The sequence below is a fragment of the Lissotriton vulgaris genome, chromosome 7 (genome assembly GCF_964263255.1).
Source record: "Lissotriton vulgaris chromosome 7, aLisVul1.2, whole genome shotgun sequence".
NCBI lineage: Eukaryota > Metazoa > Chordata > Amphibia > Caudata > Salamandridae > Lissotriton > Lissotriton vulgaris.
The window spans coordinates 234,711,226-234,725,892 of record NC_141695.1 but is presented as its reverse complement, the minus strand read 5'-3'; the positions used below and the strand labels follow the sequence as shown (position 1 = coordinate 234,725,892).

General features: G+C 42.3%; 1 protein-coding gene across 1 annotated transcript in view; it reads left to right on the top strand.

Annotated features, from left to right (window-relative positions):
* Positions 1-14,667, top strand: part of LOC147701273 (IgGFc-binding protein-like) — a 221,247-nt gene that overhangs the window by 195,259 nt on the left and 11,321 nt on the right. Inside the window, exons 25-26 of the mRNA XM_086930002.1 lie at positions 2,754-2,953; positions 3,090-3,467. Coding sequence (XP_086786128.1) covers positions 2,754-2,953; positions 3,090-3,467 — 578 coding nt within the window. The remainder of the gene's footprint in view (positions 1-2,753; positions 2,954-3,089; positions 3,468-14,667) is intronic.

Genomic DNA, 14,667 nt, shown 5'->3' with positions numbered 1-14,667 from the left:
CTGTAATTGTGTTATAACAACCTGTAACAATGCCATGACTAGAAACTCATATTTTAACGCTGTTTCTGCAGCATGCTTGTGCACATTTAAGAGGCACCCAATTATTGGGAATGATAAGAAGGGTGGAATTCCAATTTAAGGAAGTTGTGCTATCATAAACTTTTGATGTGTTAGTACCTGTTTTCTATGTCAACACTGTCTTAAAAGGAGCATCGTTCATTTACCACACATTTAACACAGTTCTACTCCCTACAATGCAGACTTTGCTTATGCAGCAAAATCAACAGTTGCTGTGTTAGCTTCAGCAAACCCTTTCTGAAAATTGTATACGCCTATGACACATCCCTTCTCCATCATAAAGACCTTCTATAAGGGACGCATCTACCTAGATGCGTCACTTTGTAAATATGGCGCAACAAGGCGCATTTTGTACGCCACTGCTGCGTCACCAAAAGTGACGCACCAGCGGCGTAAAAGTGACGCACAGCCTCATAAATGAGGCCCCTGGTTATGCTCACAGGTACGTGATTGTCTCACTGCCGATAGCGTTAAAAGGATCAAGACAAAGGTTGCGATCATTTTAGGCACATGGTAATAAAATGTAGCTATTCGAACAACTGATCACCGCTCCCAAGCACTGTTAATCTCAGGTGTTAGACCGACGTACTCTGTAACAGAGTACCTGCTTGTTTCTGAGAAGTCCTGGTACTCTCCAATTAAAAGTATGATGTCACTCTTGAAAAGTGGCTGTACTCCCACTCTCAAAATAAACAAGCATTGGCATAGCCAATAGGTCTCGCTTTTGGGACCTTATAAGTATTTAGTTATGCTGCACAATATCCTTGGTGCAACAACATCAACTGTTGCATGGCTAAACACTTATTATGTCCCAAAGGCGAGACCTATTCGCTATGCCAATGCTTGTTTATTTTTGCACTCCCAGTGAAATTTCTCCCTCTAACTACTATTACTTTCATAGTATGTAGGCAATAGCCAAATTCTCTATATGTATTCTAAGATCAATGACACTTCATGTCATCTGTCTCTTTATAGTAAATGCGACATACATCGCTTGTCAATGGTTTGCTAGTGATCCAACAGTTGACATATTTTGCTGATCAAAGATGTTACAATATACAATATTCAAATGTATAGAGCCCTCAGAAGACCTTAACAGGCATGACCAGTGAGAACATTGAAATCCATCTTGACATGTATGTTCAGCCCTTTCAGAGTCCCCTAGAACACAAGCATAAGCAAGGGGTGTCCAATGTTGGCCCACTGTAAGCAGAATATTCATGATACAAATTCACATTCAATAAAATTACATGTAATCATTTACAAAGTGGTCATCCTTAATATCTGCCCTGGATTTGGCCTTCGTAGACCAATATTGTACATATCTGATGCCTAGTAAATATTTAGAACATATGCCAAATAATGTATGACTCAGACAGACGTACACTATCAAGATATAATCCTATTTACCCGCCAGTGTGACAACGGCTGAAGATTTGGACGTGTAGCCGTTTTGTTCCTTAATCCTCAAACACAAGTCAGGTGTATAAATCAGTGGTGTAGTCGCGGACAGCACGAGTTTTGTGGCGGCGACACCCACAGGAATCGACTGCACGGTCCACCCTCCCCTCACCACTGCTCTTACATGCCGCAAAGGCAGGGACCGCCAGGGGCGGCCAAAGGTCTAGATATGCCACTGGGATAAATGTGCAGAAATTCAAGGGGCCAGAAATCCCTTTACTGCCTGGTATTTCCAAACATTCATCCACTCATAATGACATGAACCACATAATTTCATAGTTAACAACATTTGAAAAAAATAATGCCGGGACATTTTGCAGCACAGGGCTGCTGCAGATAGAACGTTCTTGTTTGCGTACCTGTGTATAACAAACAGGAACGGTTTCTCTAACAGTCTCCAACTTGCAGGGACTTTCCCTGCAAAAACGGGACAGTTGGCAACTATGAGATTTATAATTCAGCAAGAATTTCCCTAATGCACACCATGTAATCTAAGCGGGTGGAACATACGTGGTGGCAGGTGCAGGGCTGGGGACTAAGGGCAGGCAGAGGGGTTTAAGGGAAAAGGAGAATGCTGCTTGGCAAGAGGTAGCATTGCATGCTTCCCCCATGCTTTTGTAGGCGGTCGTTAGGCATTAAGAAAGGTCCATGCAGCAGCCGAATCCTGAAACAATTTTTCTTGCCAGGTTAAGTCTGGCCCATAAAATCTGGTTCATTGAATAAATATCTGGGAAATTCGATGGAAGGAAAAACGGGCCACATATTTAAGTGAAATCCCACATGAAAATTCTACTCCACTCAATTTGTAATCGGGGAAAAAGTATAAAGCATATCGCAAACAGGTCAAAGTCATGCCTAACTATGAATCCATCTTCTGTGATGCTATAGAGGAGTACACAGATGGCACCATGCACAGCTGGCCTTCTTTTACCATAACATTAATGATCACACTTTTATATAGTTCTTTCTCTGCGACCAAACATTTAATTGTATGGAATATAATGTGTATCACAAGATCATGTATTACCAAGAGCTTTATCAATGGATATCTTCAGCATATAGTTAACTCAAATCAAGTCAAGGTCCTTCTGACTCACCGATTCTAGCTTAGTCAATAAAATGGACTTAGTGATTTGATTTCTGATGATCTCTTCATTAGCCTACCACATGATTTGATCAATAATCATAACGTGCTCTTTCTTCCTCTTTTCCAGCTCTCAGCTGTCCCGCTGATAGCCACTATGAGCTTTGCACACGCACCTGTGACTTCACCTGTGCTGCCATGGTTGCTCGCTCCCAGTGTACAGATCATTGCTTTGAGGGCTGCCAGTGTGATGACGGCTACGTCTTCGATGGGGACAGCTGTGTGTCTATGGACACTTGTGGGTGTGTGTACAATGGGGTGTATCTGAAGGTAACGCTAGCAGTGATTCTTTCCTTTAAGGGTTTATGGGTTTGGTCAAATGTATTTTGGACAATGATTTTTGGGGGTGCTGGTTATGCTTGATAACATACGGCCAATGAAGATTGCTTCTTCTGTCCTCTCCTAGTTCGGGGAAACCATCGTCTCATCAGACTGCGAACAGAAATGCACCTGTGGTGACAGTGGCCATGTTCTGTGTGAGAAGGTGGCCTGCAGAGAAGACGAGGCCTGCATCTTTAAGAACAGCAAGCGAGGATGTCACAAGCGGGAAGGACTGTGCACCATTTCCTCCGATGCACTGCTCACTACCTTCGATGGCCTCACGGGGCAGGTGGCACGCAGTAGCTCCCACGAGGTGGCTTCCCTATGCGACCTCCACTCCGAGCACTGGTTCAGGGTTGTGGTCGATTTAAGATCCTGTTCTGGAGAGGAGGCTGCTGGGTCCACTCTCCATGTGTATTTCCGTGATGTCTCTGTTGCTGTTAACCAGCACCAAGAATGTTGGGTAAGTTCTGCAACAATTTAGTGTGTTTATAATTGCATATCTATGTATCAAATGTACAATTCCAGAATGGTATCTATGAACATCTACTGCTGAATGTGTTCAGACTATCATTTCAAGACATAGCAGCTACTTTGGAATTCCGCTGGCAGAATTTCTTTAATTTTGATTCCTACCACTGCAAGACAGGCTGAAGAAAAAGCATTCTGTCAGGGTGGGGGAGGGGGCACTTCAAAGAGAAACCCCCAGCTGAAAATTCCATTACTATTCAAAACAAATGTCAGAATTCCACCAAATATGGACATCAGATATTTAACGGCAAAGTGAGGATACGTTGTCTGTGCCCTCATATCAAGGCAACACAATTCCAATTTGCTGCAGGTTTTCCCAAGGATATAAGAATCCACTACCATTTGCTTTGAGGTTGCGTTACAGAATTAATCTGCCAGACACGGTGCCAGGCAATTAGAGCTACTGTGAGTGGAAATTCCACCACCATTGTCTGCTGAAGTGAGCACCAGACCTAAGGAAGCTGGACATGTAGGACCCTACATTGGAACCATGATGCATCCTCCGTGAAAGATTAAAATGGGCTATATACTACTGGAGCAGCAGATTGGGAGTCTGTTGTTTATTGGTAGATTATCCATTTTAGACCCTTCAAGTGGTACTGTCTTGAGGACTTTTGAACGTATTCTGCAATTTAGATTTACTTGGTTTTCGCTGGTGCGCTCTTCTCTGGAGGCTGCTGATGCGATTGAGGACAAATTATGCACAAAGTAAATTAGCACCTATCAAGTAGTCCGGATGAGAAAGGAAGGGGTTTCCCTCCTCGGTCTCTTCATGCAAATGGAGAGTTCCCTGGTGATAAACTGTCATTTATTAGTGGTGCCAAAGCTGCTGGTACAACGTACCAGCTTGTTAGTTGGCCAACAGTCCTTTTTAAGTCATGACTCTCAAGGGTGTGCTGGTCAAAACCTCAATAATTATTTTAAAGGGTAATACGTTTGGAACTCAGCTACTGTATGAGATATTAAATAACACTCGACAAAGGGCACCGGTTAATTAAAGCTATATTATAACTCAATGTAGGACTCTATATACAACAGTAAAAATGCACAGCAGTAAGAATGAGGACAAAAAAATGTAGAAAAATGTAAAGCCCTAACACCGGCTGAGATGGAGATGTGGGCACAATAAAACTAAAAGCCTCATTGAAGCAAGATTCTTTAGATTTCAGTAGCACAGTAGTCTACCTGCTTATTCTATCGCCGGATTGTGAATTCCCAGCTGCCTTTGGAATTCTTCAGCTCTCTGTCCTACTCTAGCTTTTCTGTAATGCTGATTTATTGCAATAGTGGTGCAAGATGAATGCTATAAGCCAGGAAGTATGATATGACAGTTCTGCCCACTGCTGAACCTTGTCAGATGGTTTTAATGGAGGACAATTAGTAGGTTTGAATAGAGGCCATTAAAAATAAGGTAAAATGTCTCAAAGTGCAAACACGTTTTAGACGCTCAAAAATTTCCATCGTGAACTGGAACTCTCAGTGACAGAAAAATATGTTTTTAGGGAGCTAAAGAACTGTACGAAAGCCATGTTCCTATATCCCGCTAACGGCGCTTTCAGGGTCTACTGATTGGTACAAGTGAGAACTGAACAAACCAGCACACTTGTAAATGCTGCAACCAGCTTTTCAGGTTGCAATTCAAATAGTGAGGTTACTGACGTTGGAAATAGGTAAGTACTCCCAGCAGGTGCTAGAGGGTTGTGAACTCGGGAGACATACGTCACGAACGACAGGCCATGGTTGAGATTTTCAGGTGGTGATAGCGTTCATGGAACAAGGGACATCTAATGGTTCTCACTTTCACTGGGGAACTCATATTTAGGGTGAGGATCAGCCCACATCTTTAAAATGTATTCACTCCAGAAGCATAGGTTGTACATAGATGGCTAAAGCAATTATGGAATATCCTCAATTAACCCTATTCCAAGTATTTGGTGAACGGGGAAATTTCCAATGCTCCTCTTAGGTTGGAAATAAAGGAGAGGGGCCATGCAGGCTCACCACATTGGAAGTCTCCTCCACAACCACAATCCTCAGAATATTCACAGGTCCTTCTGATTAGCCTACAGGCTGCAAAGTATTCATGGGTGAATCTTCTTGACACTTCCTCCAACGCAGTCTTGCTTCAACTGGACCTGTACATTCATCAGTTCTTTGGGGTAAGAGCAGTGTGACTGCAGTGTCCTAGGATTGGTCACACTCTTGCCAGGAATATAGCAACATAGGTTGCCCTTAACCTTGGCAGATACCTTCTCAGAGCTAGGCTCCAGGGTCCCTGAGGGTGCTCACTTATCCAGTTCTAAGGGCACTGTTGATTAAACTATGGGAAACAAAATGGAATATTAGCTTTAAAAACCAAATCATAACTATCAGTAATACAGTACAATGAACAGTTTCTCAAGCATTTATTCAAAACAAGGTAGGCTCTAGGCCTGACAGGTGAAGGAGATGAGTATTCTAGGCTAGATATACTTAAGTGGGCACTTTCTTTCACCATCCCAACAGCTTTTACCTTAACATAACCAGCATTTGACAGATGGTGCTGAGAGTATACATTGAGTGCCACACAACCCCTACTCCTTATCCTGTTGAGCAACAGTCATCATTGTCTACTGTAAATGGTAGTACAAACAAGCAAAGTTTAGTCATCAAGAATTGGAGCAGAAAATTATTGGGAGCATTCCCTCATAGTCTATAGGTAGACCCCACACAGATTTCTTTTTTAAAACATATTTTATTGGATTTTCAAAAGGAGAACATTGCAATATGACAATATTGGTACTGTGTAAACATCCCAGAACTATAGTACATTAGTATTAGTCGGATGACATTATTGCTTATACAGTCAGGAAGTTCCATCCATCAACCAATAACCCTCCCCCTCCCTATTGCACTTAACTATCGAAGCCCACCCATGATCCCTCCCCAGACTCACTACTGTGTTTACATAGTCTATTGACGACAACCAAGTCATAATGTGGCCCATAGTTCCAAGGATACAACTTACAAAGTTATATATGAAATTCAAGTAGGGTTCCTGTGGGGTCCGTTATTTATTGGGTCCACAGCATATGTATAAAGCCCAATAGCTACCTAATATTTCAACGCAGTGAAGGTTCAGCAGAAATAAACAATTCCAACGTTGCATCCCATTTCAAGGAAATTGGATTTTCCCTCAGCCCTTTATTTTCTTCTCTTCTAATCGCCATACTTTTAGCCCTCCCCCATCGGACCACCTCAGTATGCCATGTTAACGCCGTCGGAGGCTGTGTAGACTTCCAACGCATTGTAATTAACCGTTTCACCAGTAATAGTACCAGATTGGCAAACATAGTCTGCGTTCCCTGCACTTACGCTTTATGCACAATCTCAGTACACAGTATTCCATAGTATCTCTCCACGTCCCCGGTGCCATTTCACTAAGGAGTTTGAAGACTGTTGCCCAGAAGGGTGCCAGTCGTGGGCATGTCCAAAGCATGTGCAATAACTTAGCTGGATGTGCGTGGCATCTAGGGTATGTATATGCTGTAACCGGGACCATTTTGCTCATTCTGTATGGGTCAGGTACACTCCATATACTAGCATGTATTGGATCAGCTTGAATTTGGGGTTACGGGATACTTTCTTGGGGTATTCCAGTATTCTCTCCCATTCTTTATTGGACATTTTGGGTCCGATATCTTCGGACCATTTATCTCGGAGCTCCTGGAGTGGGATTACTGCATGTGTTTGGATACTTCTATACAGCCATTTAGTTAGGTGTCCCCCATTGCCCATGAGGTATAACATGTGTATAAGTTCATGTGTTTGGGGTTCTGTACCGTCAGGTGACCAGGTATGCATCACACATCTGATGCTAGCATGAAGGATATATAGCAAATTGGGAACCCCCTGCTCTCGAACAAAAGTGACATGGTCCATAAGCATGGTATCCACAAATAGCATCCCTAGCATAGTACCTCCCTCATCCGACCACTTAGTTAGACTCCATGTAGAAAATATTCTGGACGGTGTAGGAATCCCTGGCATTGGAATGTTAGGGGCATAGGGGCTCAATCCCATGGTATAATGGATAGCCTTTTTCCAGTAGGAGATGGCCACCTTTAATAATGGCGGTGCCGACAACAATGTATGTAGTGTGCCCTTCTGCCTTGCTCTTTGCGATATTCCTATTTCTTGCAAGTGGCTACCAGCTATTCAGTAAGAGAGCCACTGGGATTGGCTGGGATAACAGAATGCCTGAAAGTGTGAAACACCCAGGCCTCCCCGGTCTGTACTCAGCTGTAGTTTTGAGAGTCCTACCCTCCTGCGCCCTCTACCCCAAATTAACTTAGTTATTAGCGTGTTTAGCATTTTAAATATATATGCCAGGATTATTTTCGGTAAAATGGTAAAGAAGTAAAGCAATCAAGGGAGCATAACCATTTTAGAAATGGCCACTCTTCCTGCCACTGAAAGCGGCAGTAAGATCCAGAATGATATTTGTGTATTTAATGCATTGATCGCAATGTCTAGATTACCATCTAACAGATCCTGTGGTTCAATGTATATTTGTATACCTAGATATTTGAATGTGGCGGGTGCAATAGGAAATGACCATTGTCCAAAATCAACGGGTCCTAAATGTGCAGTGTCCTTAAAATAATAAGCATAAGATTTGGTTTTGTTTACTGGCTAGTCCAGAAAGTGTTTGGAAGTGCCGAAACATTGTGGGGTAGACCCCACACAGATCAGAGCTAAATCCATTGCCAGCTCTGGCTGGAACTATTACACCAGGAATTCTGTATGAGTTTCTATGGGGATTAAAGTTACAGTGCAATACAACAAATGAACAAATATTGGCAAAGCCAATAGATCTTGGCTCTAAAAGGTACAGTTAGTGGCTTTGCCAATGGCATTTGTTCACATGCCTGATCATCTGCTAATGTGCTTTTTACTGAAGAAAACAAATTCCAAGATCACTGCTCCTGCATAGGCATGTGTTGTGGTGCATATCGGCCATATTTATTCACTGTTGTAACATAGCAGATGCCCATGTAACAATGGTAATTTAAAACTTTGAAAGAAAGAACTGAATAACATATGTGCACCAGTGCAAAAGAGGAAATACGTGGCCCAGTATCACTCTGCAGCTGCCTGGCTCTCATTAATAAAAAATAAGTAATTTGAAAGTCTACAGAAATTACCCCTTTCGGCAATTTAATAGATTTTAAACCACAATTAATCTCATTTTGAGAAATAATTGTTTGCAAATTGCCTTTAAAAGGCTCCCTAGGCAAAGTACGATTGAATGAAGCCATAAAGGATGGAACGAGGTGTACAACAAAGACAAAAAGCTGCCTCATGTTTTAAATATTGTGTGCACAGAATATTGTGTCAAATATACAGATGACAAAAATATTGAGTAGGTAAGTGCAAACAGGTGAGTATTGGTTTACTATTCTTAACTCCACATCTACGTACGTGGAAGATATACCATCAAGGTACATATAGGTGGAGTTGTCTATAGTAGAACTTTACTTACCTATAGAAATTTACCTTCACAATATTTTCTCCTCGAAACTCTTGACACGCACGATATGTGCTCCATTGATATTTTTTGGGTTCTACTCCCTCAAACATATCAGTCTCTCTCCCATAGAAGGAAGTACAATTATAATAATAGTGCTTGTTTTATTGACCTCTGAAGGACAAAAGGCAGAGTAGGCCTTCGCAGATTTTCAACATGACACCTCTAGTTTATGAGCTACTCCCCATAGAAAAGGATAACATTATTGTGCTGCCTCGTTTTAAATCGGCATTGTGTAAGCATATCACTCACCAAATATACAATCACCTCAAATATCACTCCGGTGGCTAGCATCTCAAATATTCTTCAGACTATGTGAAGAAGGAGCACAAACAGGGATGAAATGCAATGCAAATGTCATACCAGCCCTGTGTGAAATGAAACCTGCTCTGACTGTTTTTTAACGTAATGTAAAATCATTCCTTTTTTTAATAGTTTTGTCCTCATTAGCCTCAGATTCACCTTTCACAGCACCTCTATCCGAAAATCGTACCCTTGTGCCAGGACAGGAGCTTCTGATACTCGTCCAAAGCCTGCCAGGTGCACTTCAATCCATTGTCCCTTACATTCAGCTCTCCAAGCTGAAGACCAAGAAGAACGAGACCAAGAGGGAGAGGGCGAAAGAGTGGAAGTGGCAAGTGCTTGTACTGAGGTCTGTTTAGGCATAATCATTGGACAGTCCATTCCTATCCTTATCCCTATCCCTACCTCTCCAGCCATTCCACAACAGGGAGCCAGAAGGCATACCTCTTCTTTTCTAGGGAGACTACATCCAACCTGAGTGTGTTTTTCAAGGACGCCCTCCACTCAATATATGTAGGGGGATTCAGGCTAGTCCACTTCTTGCAAAGTTCTCTTTGTGCCAACAATACTGCAAAGAAAATAAATGTTAGACTTTATTTGTCGCATTCCCTTACTTCCAGGGCCACACCCAAAAAAACCAGGAGAGGGCTTACTTGAAGCTGTACGCTCAAAATTTCGGCCAAAGCCTTGTTCACATCACCCCAGAATACCTGACACCTTGGACAATTCAAAAACATACGCAGGTCAGCTGCCATCAACTGACCACATTTGGGGCATGCCACTACTCCTCTATTCCCAAATTGTGACAACTTATGTGGCGTCCAGTACACTCTATAGATAGAAAAAATATGGTTTCTCCTTAAAAAGGGGGGCTTAATAACTTCATAAAGCATGGAAAAGGATACTTGCCATAACTTCTCCAGTGTTGCTTCGGGCAAGCATCTCCGCCACAGCTCTTGTGGCAATGTAAACTTCCCATCCGCTTCTTCCATCATCCGTCAGTAGCAGTGTGATGTTTCCTTCTTCTTGGGTCCGTCAAAAAGAAACATTTCTCCAAACTCGTTCAAACCACCTATCACGTTGTCCAATGACTGGAACCAATTCTTGATTTTTAGATATTTAAACCTTAAGACTTGATCATTCGTTTTACGTGGTAGTCCTTCCCATGAGCTCAGTTGTTCTCCCTCTAATAGGTCCCCCCATCTCTCAATACCAGCTTTCCTTAATTGCCCTGCTAATTTATCCTTCGTCCAGTCAGGAGATCCTGGTGAATCCCAAATAAAAGCCAAATTACTATAGTACAGTAATTTTAGTTTCCTTCTAATCCTGTACCAGGTTTCTGCCATGCTTTGGAGAATCTTTAGCCTAACCTTTTTGAAGTATCTTGGATCTGCAAATTTCATCATGAAACCCAAACCATCTCCTTCTACTCCTTTTAGCATTCCTGAAAACAGCCTCCCAATTTCCAAACATGAGGGTCTGTCCAGTAGCATTCTACCATTTTTAAGCAAGAAGGCCCACACATAAAATTGGAAATCCGGAAGAGCTAACCCTCCTTTTTCTCTCCTCCTCAAAAATTTCTTCCACGAAATTCACTGCCCTTTTGCTGCCCAAATAAATGAGCCAATCTTGCCCTGTAGTTTCATGAGCCATCCTTCTTTGAATGGCAGGGGTATAGCGTTAAAAAGAAAAGTGACCTTCGGGATTATAACCATTTTCACTAAATTCCCTTTCCCAAAAATCGTTAGAGGGAGGTGCGACCAACCTGCCCTTAAATTGCATTTTTTTTAACCTATTAAAGTTCGTTTCCGCAAGTTTATTAATATCTTGTGTCACTCTAACTCCCAAATATCTCATCTCAATTGTGGTTCTTTCTGCCCCTCCATCCAAATTCCAAATCATAATCTCCGTATTTCCTCTATTTATCTCATACCGTGAGACTCTTCCAAAGTCCTCCGTAATTCTAACAGTGTGAGTCATTGTTTTCTGCAAATCCGCCGTATATATCAACAATTCTTCGGCATAGAATGCCAGTTTCTTTACCCAACCTTTGCATTGGAATGGTACAATCCTCTGCTCTGCCCTCAGTTTTCTCGCCAACGACTCCATATATAGATTGAACAATAGTGGAGATGAAGGGCACCCTTGTCTTGTCCCTCTCATAATATTAAATACTGGTGTTAACATTCCATTCACAAGAACTGTGTCCTTGGTGTCTTATAGAATCCTGCTATTGTTCTACAGAATCTGTCCCCCAACTTAGCAGCTTTCAAAACTGATTGCAAAAAAGCCCAGTTCACTTGATCAAAAGCTTTGGTTGCGTCCAAAGCAGTTGACAGATAGGGGAGCATTATTTACTATAGCCAAATCTATTGCCCCTATAAGGGAATAGGTGAGCTCATGCAGTGCCCTTCCTTGCATATAACCCTTCTGGTCATCGTGAATGAGGTCCCCCATAACCCCATTGAGTCATTCCGCCAAAATGTTATAAAAAATGAATCGCAAATATTTTCGCTCTTCCTATCTTCCTAAGTTTCAGGATAAGGGAAATTGTGGCTTCTGACCATGACTCTGGTTGAGTTGCCCCCTCCATAAAAATCTTGTTGAACAGTTTGGTAAGGATCAGAGTCGGCTAGTACGCTGTACACTTCCAGTGGGAGACTATCTGGACTGGGGGCTTTCCCCTGTTTACTCTTCCTCAATGTCTGCTCTACTTCCCCCATTTGGATTTGATCATTTAGAAACAAAGGGCCATATTATCAAGAAATTGCACTACATTATCGCCGCTTTTATCGGCAGGAAAGTGCCGCTAAAGCGGCGATAATGGGCTTGATAATATGCCCCTGTGATTTCCCATAGAAGCCCAGGTTAACACCTTAACCTGGGCTTCTATGGGAATTCACAAGGGCATATTATCAAGCCCAATATCGCCGCTTTAGCGGCAGTTTCCTGCCGATAAAAGCGACGATAATGTAGCGCCCTTTCTTGATAATATGGCCCAAAGTTCTTTCCTCCTCCAGAGAGTGTACTGGACCCTGACTCAACTAATTGTCCCTCTTTTCTTCTGAAATCACCAGGTCCTCTTCATACACATTTCTGAAGTAACTATAAAAGCCTCTCTCGACCACTTTTGTGTTTGTTAGCACCCTCCTGATGTTCTGGTACTTTATATCCCGTATTAGATTCTTTACCTGATCTTTCTTAGTTTGCCATGCTAGTAGTTTCCCACAATTTTCCCCATACTCAAATTGCGCTAATTTAATTGTTTCCCATGTCTCCCTAACCCTCTTATCAGGAATAGTAGCACATTTGAGTTTCAAGTCAAATACATTGGATTGTCTAGACTGTATCTGACTACTGCTTACCATTTCCTCCTCTACCAGTCTTATCTTTTCCTCCAACTCTCTGATTTCTTCCTGAAAGACTCTCCTCTTAAGTGCTGAACAGCTTATTAACTTCCCCCTTAAATAAGCTTTATAGGAGTCTCACTCCACTCCGGCGGGTTCAGAGTCCCAATTTAACTCAAAAAATTCAACAGTCTCCTCTTTCAGTCTCTCCACTACTGCCTGATCCAACATCAGAGTGCGATCCATAGTCCACCTAGTAGATATGCTATCCTCCCCAAGGGATATATCCACTAGTGGAGAAGTGTAGCTCAATGGTTAGAGCGGCAGACCCTGATGCAGAGGTCTAGCCCGGGACCAGAGTTCAATTCCCCGCCTCGGCGGGTCTTGGGCTCAAAATTCCACTGACCTGATAATTCTCGCCTAGGTGCCTATTCCAATCATGGAGTCCCACTCTGCAACTCTGGGCAATAGCTTGCTTAATCTCCACAACAGCCCCCACAATGCTAAGGGGGGGCCCAGGAGTGGACGCTTCACAGGGAAAGCCAGGATGGGTTCCACAACGGTATTCGTACAAGCGCCTTGAGACCCTTGCGGGTGAGTAGTGCGCTATACAAGTATCAATTTTACAGTAAAACTGCAGAGTGATCTGACAAATGAGTCCCCATGTGTTCAATAACTTGTACTTGTTACCTTAATCCAGACTCCAGCAAGAAAAATCTATCCTGGACTGATGATGGTACTTCCTATTGGAATATTTATACCCACTTTTATTGCCCCTTCTCCATCTCCAAATATCACACAGCCCCAGTTGATTCATCATTAATTTTATGTTTGACGATCACTCTACTACTAATCGATCTTCCCAAAGTACTATCTAATACCGCTTTAAAATCACCTGCCAGATAATTGGGTCGGAAAAACAAGGTAACTCCACCAGCAATTCTCTCAGAGGTACTATATCATCTAAGTTTGGCCCATCATACCCTACCAACGTGAAGCCTTGTCCCCCTACTTTACAACCCACATACCTCTGCTATCTGAAATACTATCTATAATAACAATCTTTGGATCTTGTTTTACCTGCATCGCCACACCTTTAGTTACAAATGTCTGTTTAGTACACGCCAATTGCTTCACCCACCTAGGAGAATTAAAAACCTCCTTGCACTCCGTCTCTGTCAGAGGTGTCTCCTGTAGTATACAGACCTGAGCAGGGGAATCTTGAATATATTGTAAAATCTGCTCCCTCCTTGCCCTCACTCTTAACCCATTTACATTCCAGGATAAAATCTTAAGATTTAGCTTCTGCCCCTCACACATGCTCATTTTTTGCTGCCCTTTTCTAATGGCAATTAAGCTGCTTCTGAGGACCCCTTCCCTCCCTACCCATGAAGAACCTACCCCGTTACAATGGGCTTAGCCTGTGGGTTAAATTCCAAGTGTGCCTTACTCCCAAAAAAAAAATGAATACACTTCAGGACTAGTCTTGATCCTCGTGCTTATTTACATTATTTATTTTACCTATTTACAAGACTCTATAAAGTTGTCTACTTTTCTCACCGCTCTGAAATTATGCATCTTATTATTCATCATTACTTTTACCACAGCAAGGAATTTCATCTGTACAGAGGCACCTAGCTAGCTCCTTCAGTTGGTCCATTCTCTTCCCTAACGCACATTGCCTATTGGAGGTGATGTAGGAGATATCTTACCTAATTTCGCAGGAGAGCCTATCTACCTTAACTACTTTCATTTTCAATGCTTGGGATAAAGCCTTCTCTTTCATGAAATAGGTAAAAAAAAATTCACCAGGATCTTCCTTGGTTTGCTTCTGTTTAGATTAAGTCAGTTTTTTTTGATCTGCTGCTCCTATGTCATGTGTAACCCCCAGCAGTCCTGACTTTTTTTTTGGA